Source organism: Bacillus rossius, chromosome 1, assembly GCF_032445375.1.
Source record: "Bacillus rossius redtenbacheri isolate Brsri chromosome 1, Brsri_v3, whole genome shotgun sequence".
In the NCBI taxonomy this organism is placed as follows: domain Eukaryota; kingdom Metazoa; phylum Arthropoda; class Insecta; order Phasmatodea; family Bacillidae; genus Bacillus; species Bacillus rossius.
The window spans coordinates 349,250,571-349,269,293 of record NC_086330.1 but is presented as its reverse complement, the minus strand read 5'-3'; the positions used below and the strand labels follow the sequence as shown (position 1 = coordinate 349,269,293).

Below are 18,723 nucleotides of genomic sequence, written 5' to 3'. Positions count from 1 at the left end.
GCAGACATGGCCATTCCCTGAAGAAAACAATGCATAATTTGTGGAGTTTTGTTTAATGTATCGTATTTAATCGCATAATGTCCGCACATTTCTTTTTAATTACTTGAAATGGAATTTTTTAAAATCCGCATAAAGTCAGCACCAGACAAAGCAACCTTGGCCACCCCTGAAAGGCACAGTAACGGGATGGAAAATTACCGACGCTGTCAACAATGCTTTGACCTTGAGTTGTTCATTTCTCCGGAGCGGTCGCTGAGAGGGTTTTGTAGCGTGGTGAAACCTTCCGGACTCAGAAACTCGCACTCCACTGCGCAGCTGCCTGCGACGTCACGCGAGTTGCAAGGGGATGGGCTATATATAGCACAAGCCAGTACACGTCAACTTACACTACGTCACAAAGTAGGGGAGGTAGCGGAGAAGTGGTGGGGGTACATGCGCACGGTTTTTTTATACACACAGTGGGCAAGGGACAGGGAGGGAGGCTCGCCGGCGCCGGCTAATGCAGACATTAGACTTCTGCCCCGTGCTGTCAGTGGCCATCTCAATGAAAGATTAAAAAAATATCTTTTCACGCAAAGCGTTTATTTTGTGTAGGCTGGCTGCGGCTTCTGAACGTAAGAGCGCACACGCGAGTGAGAGAAGAATAAAAAAATGAGTGGCGTCTTCCACTAATCGCCGGCACCGAATTATCTCGACACCTGTCACATTTCTCACGTCCGCTGCGGAGGGTCGCCAGTCACCAGCGCTCTGCTAGTAAACTAATTATGAGAGAACAATTTTTTTTTACTCTACACAAAACGTAAAATTTTGAGGAAATTTTTTTTTTTTCGGACTTCACCTCATAATGTCCGCACCCCATTTTTTTTGTCTAAAATGTAGCCAAATTACTGCGGACATTTTGCGGGTAAATACGGTATCTCTAAGATACAGGGTTTTTATTCTAAGGCGACTGATGTAACTGTGGCGGCAGCTGTCGGACTGGCTGTACGACGAGGGGGAGGGCGCCGGCGTGGAGGCGTACGAGGCGAGGCTGAAGGAGCTGAAGGCGCTGACGGGCCCGCTGTACCGCCGGGTGAAGGAGCACCGGGAGCGGCCCGAGGCGCTGGCCGCGCTCGCCTCCATGCTCAACGGCAGCTCCAACTTCCTGGCCGGGGCGCGCAACATGAGCTCGCAGGCCGAGGAGGGCATGTTCACTGCTGTCGAGCTGGAGACGCTCGAGAGGGTCATCAAGGAGACGCAGGTCAGTGCGGTCGTAGTTGTCGTGCACCATGCACATAGGTAGGGGTACTCGAATTTCGTTAATGACGAAATTGCGAAATTTTACTTACGATTTTGGAACTTCATTCTAAGCACTTACAAATGTGTTTCCCTACGCCTATTTTGATTTTACAGCATTTCGTTTTCACGAAATAACTGGCGATGCCGCGAAATTCATTACTATTCGCAATATTCTTGTTGTTTCACGAAATATCCGCGAATTGTCAGAATTTTAACGCGATATGAATATTAAGTTTCACAATAATACTTTTGCCGCAAAACGTATTCGTTTAATAAACAAAAACATCGTAAGCCATCTTTATTATGAGATGCGCCATAGATAAGTTGAAGCAAAATAAATACCAAACACTCGGCCTGAAAACGGCAACCATTTATCAGCGATCCTAGCGGGATGTGGTTGAAGTTAGCCGTTTGGCCATATTCGTTTCCATTGCAGAGATACTTATCTCTGTTCCGTTCTTATATTGTTTGTAAATAATAACACAGAGGTTATGGGATTTTAACGTCGCAATACGCCGGTCATGTGAAAAGATCCTACGTTCCATGTAAATAGGCAAATGTGAACGAAAATAGGTAGTTGTGGTTTGTTTTGTTTGAAGTTTACTTGATACTTCACAATGCCTAAGGTCGTATCAGTGTTAGAACAAGCTAAAGAATACAAGCATGAAGGATTCATTGTTTTTAATAAAGAAAAGCGGATAATGATGTGTAAATTTTGCAATACGGTAGTAGATTGGAAAAAGAAAGATACTTGTGAAAAACACTGCAAACAGCGAGCATCTCATTTAGAGAAGAAAAAAAGTCAAACATCACCATGAGGTTGTGGAGTCAAAAGGAAAGTGACACTCGAGGATAATATTGTTCTCCATAAACGAGCAAAGGAAATTAAAGTCAAATTTGCAAGCAATACAGTGCGTGCATTTGTTTCTGCAAATATTCCCCTAGAGAAGCTAGATCACCCAGCTATGAGGGAATGGTTAAATGAATACACGAAAGGTAAGTCAAGGAAATGTATTACGGTTCTAACGTCCTAATAAACATAATTTGATGGGAAAGATGCCGGAAATGTGTAGTAAAACAAAATTATAGTAAATTAAAAAAAAAAAAAAACTTTGAGCCTGAAATTTTACATGTACTATAATCATTGTAATTAACTAGAGGTGGGACGATACCACACTTTCGATACTCGATTCTGTATTGTTTTTTCAGTTCGATACTTTCGATACTTTCAATATTCCAGGGAAAAATATTTTCCCATTAAGTAACAATATTATTACAAATAAAATAAATTAGTTTTAAACTATATAAATACAATCTATCATACCAGCACAATGTCAGTTTAAACTTAAATACATAATGTCTAATGTGTAAATAATTGCTTTATAGTATTAATGAAATATATGAATTCATCATTATATATACATATAATAAAACCACCAGAAATGTAAAATACAGTCCATAATCAAGTAAAGCTGACATGAGAAACAGTGGCCTTACAAAATGTTTAAGTCCTTTCTTGGAGGGGGGAAAAGTCACCAAGCCTAAAATAGAAATAAAAAAATTAGGCTATTGTAAAAAGAAAATCAGAAATTTTTGCTTGTTTGTTTCATTTTACAAACAACTTTATGCAACAGAAAAATTATCAATAAAATTTTAACTTGAGAAACGTAAAATACAAAACAATCTGATCGTAAGAAAACAATAACAAACGGGTTTATTCAGTTCAAAGATTAATGAATGCACAAAATCTGAGATCTCCGTGCATTGGTAAAGCACGTGCACCATTTTCATAATCATTGCTAGTTTGCACCACTAGTCTCGCTTGATGCTGGCCATAGATGCTACTAGCGAAGTGCAGTCTTCCTGATACTATCCATATCTATGGTGCGATAAAGTTATTTTCTTACGTTTGCAAAGCTAAACAATGAACGTTTTTCAAAATAAAAGCATTAATTAAGACGTAATTTATCAGAAGGAATATATCTAACAAATTTTTTTTTGAATTTTAGGGCTTTTTCGCTTCGTGAAAACGTATGAAACGGGAAATTAATGATTTTATAAGTGTATGTTCCGGGAAAGTAAACCATTGTAAATATAGTACTTTCGGCGGGACCAAAATTAATCGGCATATGACACGGGAAAACGTATGAAACGGGAACGTATCATTGAGGTCCTACTGTAGTTGTATTTTGTACGATGGCGACTCAAAACTTAATTCAATACAAATGAACAAGCATTCCGGTATCGAAAAAATGTATTGAACTTACAGTTTCGATACTCGATACTTTGCGATACCGTCAAGTATCGAAGGTTTCGACGTTTCGAGGTATCGAAGTATCGAAAATCCCATCATTATAATTAACTTATTTTTTAGGGAACCCTTTCTTACATGTTTACCAAACTATTTGGCCAAAAAGGCCAATTCTCCTGACAGGAAAACATTAATCTATAAAGTTTTGTGCAGGAACATAGCATAGTCCTATTTAATACTCAAAATGTTTAAATACATAAACATAGACTGTGAAATTCTAGACACTATTTGTGATGTAAAATTTAAGTAATGTGTATATAATCTACTAGATAACATTTCCACTTCTGTAAGGCTTACGCAGGAATCTAGTGATTGCTGTATCAAGTATCATGTACAGCTTTGTGTGTGTATCATGAAATTAAATAATTAGTAGAACAAATGCATTCATTTAACAAAAAAAAAAAATTTTGTTTACAGAAATATACCACCGAAATCCTTTTTTTTTACCGAAATATAGCACCGAAATCCTATAATTTATTTACCGAAATCAGGCAGTTTTATTTACCATTTTTCATGGGCTCTACACAGGGACAAGATTACTTGGTGAATTGTGATAAAACGAAAATAACACAGAAAAGCTTTGCAAAACACCACATTACACTGAAATGCAAGTTTTATAGCACTGAAGTGTAAGTTTTATAATGGAATTAACAATTAAGTAGCATTTGCCAAAACTTAATACAGATAATAAAAAAGAAACCTATTAATGGTTGAATTTCAAGTAATGTCATTTCCAGACAAAAAAATTGAACCAAAGTGCATGGATCAGAAAAAACAAATTGTTTTACTGTGCATCTTGTATAGAATCTCTCTTAAACCACAAATGCTCACTAATTAGTTTATATTTTTCTGAATGCATTGGTTTTAGAACAATTTATTACAATTTATTTTATCGTTGAAATGGAGAATTTCAACTTCACCACTTTTGCTGGAGTATTTATTACAAAACAGAATTTCTAACAAATAAAAACAACACCGAAATATTCTGTTTTAATAACCAAATCGGACTATAAATAAAACCTTAAAATTTTGTTGACCTATAAATCATCCCTACGCAGTGGTTCGTCACCGAGTCACGGATATCCTAAGACTGGGGACGGGCGCCTACAGTATCAGCTGCCAGGCATAACAATACCCGGGGAGGACTCTTGAATAGTGGAGCGAGAGAGCATAGCGAGCGTACACAGCAGTCGGGTTGTTTCAAGCTCACTTTCCGCCCGCATGCATGTCAGACCTCCCCGATACCTGGTGAGGAATGAGGCACCTCCAACCTTGCCCTCCGCTCCCCTGTCTGTGGCGCCCAAGACACTGTCTTCGAACCCGTGGCTCGTCTGAGTGAACATAGAGATGAAATGTGCAGTCCAGCATCCATGGCACTTACAAATGGTTGACCAATCAACATCATGTTCGGGAGATTGAATTTTTTTTTTTTACCTCAAGATAAACTTGGCTACACAACTCAACCTTTAAACAAAAATGTACATTAAACTCATTATTTATTTTGTATTCAAACTTCCTAATAACTTGTGGCTTTACTTGCAACAATTTCAGGATATTGGTCAATTTTACCATTTTAAGGAAAAGTCTGTGAATAATTGCAAACTATTTTACAAAAGAAATTGACAAAAAGGTGTTTATAACTTTCCTTCATAACAAAACCATTTAATATTGAAATTTTGAAAGTGGTAATGCGTAAATTTAGATTATGTATGCACTTAAATTTTAAAAAAAATTACCTTTGTAGCAATCTGCAACCTTCTTTAAATTAATTATTGTTTGAACACTAAATAAAATGGTGTATTTGCATTTATATATTTTGTTGGCGTAGATTAAATAAGCCAATTTTATAATTCCAGTTTTCCTGTGTTGGAATGTATATACTACCTTGATTAAATCACACCTCTCCATTTTATGAGCGAGCCTATTTTTAAAATTTTGACACACACAGCTATGTATTTGGTTTAATTTTAGATTATGTCTGATTTTACAGTTTTTTTTTATTTTTATTTTCATTTTACAGACCCCTCTAGGGAGCAATTGACTTAACGGCAAATTGAACTTTTTATACGTAATTTGCATAACAAAACTTTCATTGTTGAAAAATCAGGTTTTAAATTTCAGACATTTTAGCATATTAAGTTATATTGTTAAGTGTCTGTATTTTGTTTTGATGTGATAATTAAGTCAACGATCTTTGTGTCTCGGCCAATGAGAGGCCATGTTACTTAAGATAAGCGTCATTACTGAAATTAAAGAAAAAAGTCTTGGAATAACGACGGCGTTGGCTAGATAGCCTGGGTTTCAATCCCCTTAAAAATCAGAAATATCTACGAGCTAATTAGATCATCCTATTACTAGGATGTTTTCAATCGTCGTCTAAATATAAATTACATGTTATTTAAATAGGGCACGTCCTATATGACGTGTAATTAGGAGTGAATTACTGTGACTAAAATACCTACCGACTCATGATGCTATTTTGAAAGAAACGTTTTTCTGCATACACGTATTTTAACATTGCCGATGGACATATAAACATTGAGTTTTGTGCTGAACACATTAAGGACCTATTGAGATAAACATTTGTTAAAGCCAATTACATATTCTGATCTACACTTTAATTAGTTCTTACACCCAGAGGTGAAATGAGACGGAGCTCTCATGATGCTCTACCGCAATTACACACTGAATTCAGCCGAGGTACACTAAAATTAAATTAAATTACGAATTTAATAAACATTTTTTTTTCTCACACTAATTTTCGATTCTGAATTGAGAGCAACAGACATAATTAATTTGAACTTATGAACTTTTGCTGTGTTTTATCATGTGTGCAACATACTTCCTGTTATTTAAGAAAACATATTAGTATACCACTGGTCCAACCATTAATTATCTATATTTTATCTGATTAAAGAGTATTTGTTAAATCCTATGTTACCCTGTTATTATTTTTACAGTGTATATGTTTCTTAATGACCTTAATTTACATGTTTCCAATCTCATGCCCATTATAGATTTGAAGTGTGAAATTGTTTCCTTTTTCTCTTATGTACCACACTACACTAGTCCCATCCTAGTAACAAAGTTAAGGTGTACATAAGGGTGGCGCCCATATACATATTTAAATATAACCAAAGAGTCTATGCTCGACAGAGTATTAATAATCAGAGTAATAAATATCCAGAGAGAACTATCAGTATTTGTATAATAATATTTAAATAGTATTATTATTTCCGACAACAGTTTTTGAACTACGAGTTCAGAGTATATATACAGATAGTTCATGAACTACACAACACTTATATAGTTCAACACTTATATTTGATTTGGTCATATACACAATATAATTAAAATCTTCTCCCTGTTTCACTTAATTTCAGATATGTACATTGTTTTGATGTTTTTGAAAACTCACAAATTTATTTAACATGTTTAAAACAGGAATAAAAATTCTTATACATATTGGTAGATAAGTAGATATGCATAGTAGAGAAATGAAACAAGTCTCTGAAATATTCATCTTTCCACTTGAGTAGATTATTAAACTGATTGTCTTTTTATTGCCTTTCCAGTAAAATATCAAAAATGGGGAAAACAGGCTGTGAAACTGATCATGTACCATAGGTTATTCTTACTCATTTTCTTATCACCTTTTTTATTTTCTTGGAGATATGACCTTTTATTATAAATCCAATCTACCCATTTTTCATCCCCTTTGCATTTGAATAGCAAAAGGTTTTATAAACATACTAAGCACTCATTATGTAAGTTAGTTTTGCTCAGTTGCTGGTTGCCTGTTTTGATTTGCTTAGAGGTATGATTTATTACTATAAAACCAATTTCACTACCTTTGGAGTCAAATTTCTAAAAATGGGGGGGGGGGGGGGGATAATTTTTTCTTACTTTATTTGCTTTAGAGATAAGATTTTTTTATTACTAAACCAAATATACCCCTTTTTAATGTGGTAGTTTCTTAGCTCTCTGTATATGGCATTTAGTAGGAGTAATTTGGTGAAAATTGAACGAATGTCAATAAACGGCAAATGTGTAAACAAGATGCCGGACCCATGTGTAGCAACATAAACCCATACATAATCACTTTCATTAGTATTAGGGAACATATAAAATGTGCTGGTGTGCCAAATGTAACTTTAAGATAATAAAACTACCCTGGAATATATTTGGTAAACTAAAATGGTCATTGTAAAAACTAATTTCATGTTTTAAATTCGTAAGAAAACTGACATTACAGTATTCTCCTATACATATTCCCAATATGCTTAGTAGCACAGCGTAGAGTGTGCGCTTGTTGACCTCAAGGGACATGGTTCAAATCTCATCATTGGGACAATTTTAATTACTTTTTCTAATACAGTAGAACCTCATTTTTACATATTTCAAGGGACCAGGAAAAAAATATGTAAAAACTGGAAAAATGCAAAATGAGGGTAATGTTCAAAATTTTTTTTATCATCTCACTATATGGGAAACAATAAGAAAATATATACCACACTAAATAATATGTCAGAGACGGGTATGTTTTTATATATTAACTAGAACTTCACTATCTCACATAATTAAAATTATAAATATATCCAATATCTCCGTTCTTCATTATTTCTGAAAGTTAAACATGAAATTTGCTGTTCTTGTGTAAGAGATGAGAATGTTGAAGCATCTTGATATAGCCACTTGGTGCTGAAATTTTGTAACACAATTGATTTTTGAACTTTGTATTTAATTACGTGTTAAAGTTTTATTAACTTCAGATTTTTTGAGAAATAATACTATAAAACGATAGCTACCACCATCAATATAATTGTTTACGATGAGGAATAGAAGTTAAATTGCCATTGCATTGTTTGGATATTCATTGCAGCCATTTGACGTTTCAGAATGTTTCTAATGTGTTAAAATGAACATCGCAGAATATGCACGAAGACGCCATATTTATAGGAAACTCGTACGTTGCTTAAAACGTATTTTAATAATGGAACAGTAATCCGCTCTTTTGTGTATTTAAGATGTGAGTTTTCACCTTTATTTTCATGCATGATACATTTAAGATTAAAGGGGAACGCTAAGAAAAGTACTTATTAATTTTCATGTTTATGTCACCATACGTTTGGTTCATGGCCGTATAGTGTACAATAGCACGTGGCACAAAAAAAAAAGTAAGTTGTTTACAATGGCGAACGAAGCTGTGGTGACCATACACTCATGCAGTAACGCTTAATAATTAAACTTCACGCTATTCATTTTGAGAATTTATTGTTTTCTCTAAATTTTCTGATGGTTTGCCACGAAATACAGCACTAATTCTACGTAAACAGTGGGAAATGCTTTTGCACAAGGCGGGAAAAGAATGCATTATTAGTATAGGGAAATTGACAGTGCATGTAAAAAAATACGTAAATCGCGGGAATTCGTATATCGCGGGTACGTAAAAATGAGGTTCTACTGTAACATAATATAATATTGTATAAAATAAAAATGGTGTTGAATCATCTCAATGAGGTTGTTTGTTTGTAGGAAGTATTAAGACTGATTTCAGTCATTTAAGCAAAAACAAATATTCAAACATATATTTTGTGTTATATGTTGTTACATTCCAGGTTGGCCCGGCTAAGCAACCCACAATAGTAACAATACACTTTAATCACTTGAAAAGTTTATGTTTATATACAATTATTTTGAAGTTTGGTTTTTTTAAGTTCATCTAGTTGCCAACATCAAAGATAAATTATTTCCTTAGGATAAAAGTTTATTATGTAGTTGCATTAAAAATGAAAGAGTTCAAGGTAGTCTTTTATTATTATTTTTATTTCTCAAAAACAAAGATTATAACTTACATAACAGGTCCAGAAGACTTTTCACATATTCGCTGTAGCACATTGCTTGATTAACCAAAAAAAAATTCAAGTCCCTTTGTTTTACTTTGCAAAAAACGTACCAATAAACACGCCTGTGGTAAAATTTTAAGTTAAAAGTCCAAAAATTAATTAAAAAAAAAAAGTTACATTTTGGCCTGGCCCCCACCAGCAGGCTTGAAGTTAGCTATTCGTAACTTTACTTCATTGTTTCCGGCGAGCTGCAGACAACGCGGCTGCACGTAGCGACGATCGAGCGACAATTAAACAAACAACGAAGTTGTCTTCCCATACAAAGGTGACAGCAAAGGGGAGAGAACCCAGTGTCGACTGACCAATCACAACATAGATCCAGAAAAATGACCATGAAAGGAGAAATGCTGGAAAAAATGTATTTCTCTGAAAGTCTTGGGAGATGCATCGCACAATCTCTAGGCCAGCAATAGTTCTGGTTCTATACTACGCAGTCGTGCACTCACGTGCTGGGTTTTCCCAAACATTTGAGATGTGAAAAAAAAACTTGCTGGCGACAGATGTTGCGCTTGTGGCGTCCTTTCTTTTTAAAACTTCTGGAATGTTCTCGAATGTTAGACTTACTGCCATAAGTGTGCCTTATAATTGTAAAAAGGTAATTAATTGACATATTAAATTTTAACTGACCAAACAAATGAGAGTTAAAATTAATAAAATAATATGCTACATTCAGCTTTATGTAAAACCTAACCAAACTTAATAATTAATATTTAAGTACAATTAAAATACTTTAAATGACCATGTATAACGGAAGAAACATGAGTATGAATTAATTATAAAACAATAAGAAAAGATCAACATAAAATATTCTTAGTTAATTGTTACAGTAGCAGGGGCAGGAATTTTGCTATGTTACAATGTTTTTAAAAATTTTTGTGGGTAATATTTTAGTAAAGCCATAGAATTATAACTTCTAACATATGCAGAAACTTTATAGTAATAAACGTTTTAGTGAAATTTAGTAAGGTGGACAGTCTTTTAATAAGATATCAGGTCCAAAGTCAGGGTTTAGGATTTTTTCAAGTGTTTTTCGGTTTTATCAGAGCCGTTTATAATACGTAGTTTAAAATCTCGGTTTTTTCGTGCTGCTATTTGCACGTGAGGGTGGCAAGCAACATTTACGATTCAGGCAGCAACTTCTAGCGGCGGGTGCAGTAAGTGTGTGTGTGATTTGTAAATGGAAATTTTGTTACTTGAAAAGCAAATATTTTATTTATCAGCATATTTATGAATACTATTACATTAAATGTTGTTTGTTTTGGATTATAAGTTTATTTACAACTTGCACAACATGAGAATACATGAATTTGCTCATTACGAGGATAGATGTTTACACATCATAGAGTACTGAAATACTTGCTGACATTTTTTTTTTTTAACTATCTTTGTAGTAAAATTTTGAAAAAATGGTAAAAGTGCCGTAGGTTACTGCGCTCTCCCTACATTTAAATGTTACCTAAGAGTTGTCATAATTTTAGTGCATATTTCGAGACTTCCACAGATGGCTACTCCATGTTTACACATTTCTGTTCCAATAGAATTTTGTTCCATTTACAAAATTACTCCTACCAAATGCCGTATACAGAGAACTAAGTTATTTATGCATCAGAAATCTTTTCAGTAAATTTTGACTGATGCTGGAACAGACAAAAAAACAAAAAGACAAAATTGAAAAGAAATTTTTTTTTGTTTTGAAATACAGTAAGTCCTCTGTTTATGTCGGGGTTACGTTCCTGAAAACCGCGACGTAAATAGAAACGACGCAAAATGAGCCATGTTTCATGCCACCGGCCGGCCACGGCCCAAGGTCAGCCGGAAGCGCTGGCATACAGACGTGACAACGGGCAATTTTATCAGCAAATGACAACCGTCAGCGTGGGAAACAAGTCCAACTAGTACTTCTCAGCTTTATAGAATGGTTATTTAACCAGCTGCTTTATTACCTTTATTGATTGAAATATAAAAACAGATATATAGTACATACTATACGTAAGAGCAGGAAGCGTCCCTCATGATGTATGATAAGTTAAGGCGGTGAACGTGTAGCTTTCGCTACATAGCATAAATTAACTGCCGAAGGAAACAAAGAATTATAAACGAATTATATACAGTGTTTTGGTTAAAATAAAGATTTACGGTCATTGTAAACGACGTTATTGTGAATCGGCGACAACTTAAATTGAAACATGAGTACCCAAACATTAGCGACGTTAATCCGAAACGACGTAAATAAGTACGACGTAAATAGAGGACTTTCTGTAATGCAAATAGCTATTTCCATTTTTTTTCCCCTTCGTAAATTCATGCAATATACAGATTTTCACCCTGAACAGTTTTATTATTAGTATATGTTTCTCATCACCAGCAAAGACATCTATGAGCACATCATGTGCAAAAAAAGTGTCACCAACCTGTAAAACATCAAGTTCATATTTTACTATTGTCAAAATAAGGAAAACCAATGTTTTGCCCTTTCAGTGAGTTGTATCTTGATAGCGTGCATAGAATCTTTCTCACTTTATCTGAGTTCACTCTGAGATGTATGCCATTTTTGATTCAATAATTTCTATGTCAGTAATTATTTTTGTTTAAATTTAAAATTGATGCTTTTTTCAGGGTGGAGGGCATCCATTAATAAATTTCTAAGACTGTAGACTATTATTGATATTATTGAATTTATAATGTTATGTTTTAAATGAGTTCAATTCAAAATTATAATGATTTTCTTAAGAAAAAATATTTATTTTAGCAAACGAATATAATCTATTGGTTTTTCATTACATTATTTGCTATGCCTTAATGGAGAGATTTTCAATAATTATTGATAAAAAAAGTTGGTTCCTATTGTTACGCCTTAAGAGAACCAATGTGATTAAGTGGTCAGAACTAGTTTTCCAACAGTGTATTCTGGGTTTTGGTTTTTGTATTCTGCGGCAGGGTCAAACCTGACTTTTTCAAAGTTGTAAAACTGAATGGACTTCACAGCGAGCTGGTAGGTTTTCTCCAGGTACTTCCGTTGCCCCTCCGTCCATCCTCCCCCAAATGCATTCCCTTGCTGCTCCATCTCACCGTCTCACTCTTCATCCATCCCGTAAAAATCTGTGTGGACGAGACCTTAAACCAAAATTCAGTCCGATCCCATGAAATCCTTGAGTTCATACTTCATAGTTCAAAAAATTTTCTTTTCAGTAAGAATAAAAAAATTACTGCTCATGATGGATAAACACAGATTAATTTTACTCCTTTTAAGAACAAAGTTTGCCGGATTAATAGACTGAAATATATGTACAGTCTGCATCTTTAATCAGGTATTCTTCAGTTCAGTATGTTCTGTAATTCAGCACCAATTGAGTCGCTCATGTTTTGTAATTTTTTTTGTTTGATTCTGGTGTTTCATGAACTTGGAGCAATGTGATATCAAAGACATTTTAAAAAGTAATGCTAGTGTGTATTTTTTCTTGTCATGTAGTAAATATATAGCAAATATTACAACTTGTTTTATATATATAATTGTACTGTATATTAAATTTTATTTCGTATTCCCATTAAATCCATATCGACGTTGGAAAATGCAGAAAAATCACTAATCTGGTATGGCTGTGGTTCCGAACGTGCTGAATTAAAGAGCCTTTACTGTATTTTAATCCATTTGAAATGTTTCAAACTATTTTTACTGCCTGGTTATATTTTTAATAACTGTTTAAATATATATAATTTAAAACTGTTACAATTTTATTTTTATTTTAGTGTGATGCTGCATTTTGTGATTTGGAACTTGGTTGTTTGTATTTATTAATATTTATACTGTATGATTTTTAATAAAAGCAAATAAACATTAAGCTATAATTTTTTATTTGTAATGATGTGATTAGCTTAACTTTTTTAAGCTGTGCTCTGTTTAAGATTTACATTACCTGATATAACATTTGTGGTGTGTTGATAGGAGTGGAAAGAAAATATGGAGGCCGAGCAAGCAAAACTAACACCTCAAGAAACACCCAAGCTAACACTCAGACAGATTACAGACAAGATGGGTGTTTTAGATAGAGAGGTGAGTTTTTCTATTCACTAAAACTGTTTTTTCCTGACAGTAAAATTGTTTAAACTTTTTAGTTTTTTTTCCCCAGGTGATATGAATTTTTTTTTTAATTTCAGGTGAAGTATTTGGTGAATAAAGCAAAGATATGGAGACCAAAGAAAACAAAAGAATCACAGAAAGCACAAGGTTAGTAATTTTTTCGAAGTATCTTTGTAGTTAATGACATAGTAACAAGGACAGAATAGTTACGTATGCTTCTTTTTTTTATATAAAATGTACACTAGTAAAAAATTATGAGATTGACTTGATAAAACTCATTGATTTTTGGATCCTTTCTGACCATAACTGAGGGTCATGTAGGAAGAAGGCTTAACTGGTGATGGCTTGGTTTATTATTTAATATTGATAGCATTTAACATTGCTTGGTTATCCTCAGAGGTTTGGGGCGACAGGCCTCTCAATTACTTGGGTACCAACTTGGTGCAATAAATGTTAGGTTGGGGGGGAAGGAGGGGAGAAGTGTGTTACGATTTAAGATTTAACCCACAATGCTTACCACGTGATCATGATGCATTAGTGATCGTGGCCGCTGGGACCCTTGGTGATAGTCCCACCGGGAGCGTAGAAAAGAATTTGAGTAATGTTTTCTATTGTCTGTCACATGCTTAGATTGCAGTACAGAGTAAATGGAACCCACCATTCCCATATTGATACTACCCGGATTGTTAACATTAAAAATTTTATTTTGTATGTATATCATCTTCAGTTACAAGAAGTTTTAATATTTTTTAAATTTGACTATTTGTTAATTTTTCCTAGACCATAAATTAGTCTATTAACATTATTATTGCAGTTGTCATTCTGACTAAAATAGTTTTAAGTGCTAACCACCAATTATCGTGTCACAGGAGAAACTATTTATAGCAGTCGGTCATATTAAGACATTCCATAAAACTATGTGCAAAGCCCAAAAGAGCAAAAATTTTTAAATACTAAGTGTTAACAATAAATTTTGATAAAAACAGTTGAAAACATGATGGCATCTTTCAATTATGATTCCGTAGAAATAAAAATGGAATATTTTCAGATGTTGCTCATGAGGATATATGACAGGAAAATGTATTTCCAATATTTTCAATACATTACAAAGTGGTGTCTAAAATTTTTATGCTTTATGGTGTATATCTGACAACAGAGCACGCCACAAAAGGGCAGCACTAATGGCAGAATTTGGGCATTGAAAAGAGAGAGTAAATACCTATTTAAATGCACACTGCAAACTAAGAATGAGATGTGCTATACATATGTGATTTCAGATCTAACTGTTAACAGGAAGTCCCATTTCCTTCTGCCATTACCAGCACAAGGAGGATGATTTTTTTTAAATTGGTGTGTCAACATCTGAGCTCTCTGTATACAGCATTTGGTAGGAGTGATTTTGCGAATGAAATGGAAGCCATTTGAAACAGAAATGTGTAACCACGGTGCTGCCATCTGTGGTGGATAGCATGCATCAAAGTTCGTAGAGACAATGGGAAACATAGTATTAACTGTTTAGTGAATTTTAACAAGATAGGCAGTATTTTAATAAAATTCCTTGTCGAAAATCAGATCCAAATCAGAGGTTTAGTATTTTTTCAAGTTCTTTTCGCTTTTATGGGAACCGTTTAATTATATAGTTTAAAATTTTGCTCAGCAAATCCAATGATTTGATAGTAAACTTAGCTGCTCCGGCAGTGAATTCTAGCAGTGGATGTAAAAACTTCTGCTGATTCCCATCCAGCAATGTAATTATAAACACAATTTGCATATATATTTATCACGCTCTGCATTATTTTAATGAATTCTACATTAAATTTTGTGTCCAAAATTTGTATTATAAGTGTATTTGCAACATGAGAACACATGAATTGGCTCGTTAGTGATATTAGATGTTTACACATCAGTGGCGAGTATTTCAAGACTTGTTCACATTTTTAGTTTTATGTCTTGTCAATGATAAGGTCATAGTTGGACACACATTACAGGCATTTGGGGAGGAATTGACCATGGTCTATTGTAAGAAATCTTCTCATTCTTGTACTGGAGTGATTTTTGGCAAAGATGGAAAATCGATTCTGACCCAGCGGATTTCATGTTGTACTGTTATCGCATTGCTTGGCTCATTTTTTGTGGATTGAAATTGAAATGTAGTTAGATGGTGCAGTGGTGTGACACTTCAGGCAAATTCTGGGTGATTCCTACTATAGCTACATGCCATTGCATGTTCCTTTTTTCAATATTCCTGTGCTATGTAGCGTTATATGGTTTCTTATGACCCCCACTGTCCACAGACCGTTAGTACAAAAAATATTGATAAGTGTTCTTACTCAGAGTGAATGTATCTTCAACTATCCGTAAAGTATTTGCTACTTAAACAGCAACAGAAACAGATCAGTTTTTGAAGTGTATCTGGTAAGCACTGCCCAGTTTCTTGTTCCAGAGTCTGGGAAGAACAAAACGGAAGGGGATGGCAAGCCGGCGGAAGATGCGGAGGCCGCGAAAGTCGCGGAAGAAGCCCTCGAGGCGGAGGGGGTCGTGCCCGGAGAGTCCGGAGGGCCGGAGCTGATGCCGGGGGACTCCGTGCCGGACCCCGGAGATCAAGCCCCAGGAGGAGGGGAGGAGGAGGAGCAGGAAGTCCCGGCCTTGCCCGGCCCCGACGACCAGTCTGTCCCTGACGCGGATGAGGCGGAAGGGTCTGTGAAAGGTACGCAACCAATTTGATTGACTCATTCGATGAAAGAAAATTTTGATAGAAATGGTAATAAGCTTTGATATAAAAAATATAAAAAACTTAAATTAACGAGTTGTTAGATGCTGTGGAGTACCAAAACGAATATGCAAATTGTGCTCGGTTGAACTTTGTAGCATTATACAGTTGAATGCTATTTCATGACATGCTGTACCAGCTTATCCATGGCGTATTTTCATAAAGGGAAGTACTTAACCCAGAAAGTGCTAAATTTATTTTTCCTGCTCAAAACTTTTTTTATGCCCCCGTAATCATTATAACAGGTTTCTACTGTACTACCTCTTCCATGTTTTAGTTCTTGGTGGTGGAAGTATACCTATGAGCAGTGGCACTAAAATGTAACTGTTTTCGAAAATTGGTTTAGTGGTTCAAATTTTTGTGTTCTGTTGCTCATGGTGTTTGTGTGCTTTTGTGGTCTTGTTAATTTTTTTTAGCATGTCATATTTCTACTATTTAGCATGCTTTTGCTCAGCTTTTTAGCATTATTTCAAATTTTAATGATTTTTTGCCATTTTGGTTTGAAGCTTATTACATATTGAAACATTCTTCTTATGTTTGAAGTTTTATTTTAATGTTTGAAATATATTTTAGCCATAAAAAAATAATGCTGGGTGCACCCTTTAAAAAACCAATAGTATAGGACCATCAACATGTTACATGTTTATTTTGAAAATTTTTATTCTGAATTTGTTCCTTATTCACTTCTCCACAAACATAATTTATTCCATCCATTTGTACCAAGTGGAACATGTGTTTTCCTGGATCTAGAGATCCTCTGCTGTTGGAAGTTCAGTGCGTAAAAGTGAAAGGTGACACACTAACACTTTAACAACCATCTGTTAGATTTGGTGCATTAAAGTACATTGCCTTGAGACTCAATTAGATCTTATTTATATGGTATTTATAACCATTATTAAGACAATAATTAAACAGGTTTGCAAGATTATTAATTCTGAAATAAATTTTTGCTCTGGGTTAGTGTGCCTGTATATGTGTGTGTGTGTGCACGTAGCTCTACACGATAATAATGATAATACTTTAAGTTGTTTGCAGATGTGGAGAACCACAATGAACCTTCCTGGTTTGCATCAGCCCTAATTGTGTGCACTATCCACGTCTTGTTCGTGTTGACACCTGTATAACGATCCTATTGCACGCTTCTAGTCTTCCCTGCTCGCTCGTGTACCGCCCGCCTGCACGTATGTTTTTTTTTTTGTTTACGCTGTCCAAATGGCACAACACTAGCAAGCTATCACATACATTTTATAATCGCACATAGAAAATTAATAGTTGGAGACCGTCCACTTAAATTGTGTGGCAGTTATTTCTGAAAAGATTTCAGATTTTAAACATTACAAATGGCACATGTCTGTAGAAACTTAGATCCATTTCAATTTTATTTGTTATGTATAAAAAAAATGACCCTGTGATACAAAAATTGCAAGAAAACTTTATTTAAAGGTTCTGAAAAAAGTATTAAATGTCATTGATTCACCAGGTATTTGTAGACACCCTGCTTAAACATTCAATACTGTCAATTCTTATACAGTAAACTCTTGACTATCCGTGTTAATTGGACCTACCAATGCAGGATAATCCATTTCATGGTAATGGCCACCCTCAGATTTGGGCTGCATCATATATTTGTCTTCAGTAGAATTCTGAGCACAAGTTAAGTCTTTGTGTACTGTGTCGCAGCGTGGTCTTTCTCCGTCTGCAGGCATTTATTTTTCCACCCCTTTGCAGCAAGTTATTTTTGTCTCAGTTCCTTGTCTTTTCATAAAACTATCATGCAGAGAAACTTTGCCAAACTAGAAGAATACATATATAAGAAACATTTAATGCACCAATTCTCCAAGGCGTGCTTCTTAAGACTCAACACAGGAAAGTTTCTATAAATCAAAGATTGATGCATCTTCCAGAGCAGTGGCTATAGTGTTACTTATGAAATGTTGGAGTTACAAGCATGGGAAATAAATAGAACGAGGAAACAATATTGTTGGTGTTATAAAAACTTGTCGTGACAGACACTGGGAGATTTCCTTCACTTAAGTTGCTATTTCACAGTCATTAAAACAGCTGAAGAGGAAAAGTTAACTGACCACTGTTAAAGAGACTGTGCACACACAAATTATGGATAGGTTTTTTTTTTTCACGTCAGTCACCAGATGCTTGCAGGGCTGATTGGCAGGCGGAAAATATCATAGGGCCGTGAAACAAGATGGAGACTGGAGTCATGAAGCAGTAGTCAGGGCATCCCCCTTGGGTTTAAAGTGTGACTAATGTGACAGCTGAGGATGTGGTCGACACGAAGGGTCGGACCAAACAACTTTCTGACACTGTGACAGGATGGTTAAAAATGTAGAATGTCCAAGTGAAGAAATGTGCCGGAGCGATG

At 34.9% G+C, this 18,723-nt stretch overlaps 1 protein-coding gene across 7 annotated transcripts in view; it reads left to right on the top strand.

Moving 5' to 3' along the window:
• Nucleotides 1-18,723, top strand: part of LOC134528207 (hypoxia up-regulated protein 1) — a 67,049-nt gene that overhangs the window by 28,861 nt on the left and 19,465 nt on the right. For 4 of the 7 annotated variants that reach the window (XM_063361615.1, XM_063361614.1, XM_063361616.1 and 1 more), the window contains exons 13-16: nucleotides 971-1,240; nucleotides 13,439-13,546; nucleotides 13,651-13,720; nucleotides 16,017-16,280. In XM_063361615.1, the coding sequence (XP_063217685.1) occupies nucleotides 971-1,240; nucleotides 13,439-13,546; nucleotides 13,651-13,720; nucleotides 16,017-16,280 (712 nt within the window). Of the gene's footprint in view, nucleotides 1-970; nucleotides 1,241-13,438; nucleotides 13,547-13,650; nucleotides 13,721-16,016; nucleotides 16,281-17,378; nucleotides 17,525-18,723 lie in introns of all 7 variants that reach the window. The other 3 variants (XM_063361612.1, XM_063361611.1, XM_063361610.1) reach the window with 1 other exon arrangement.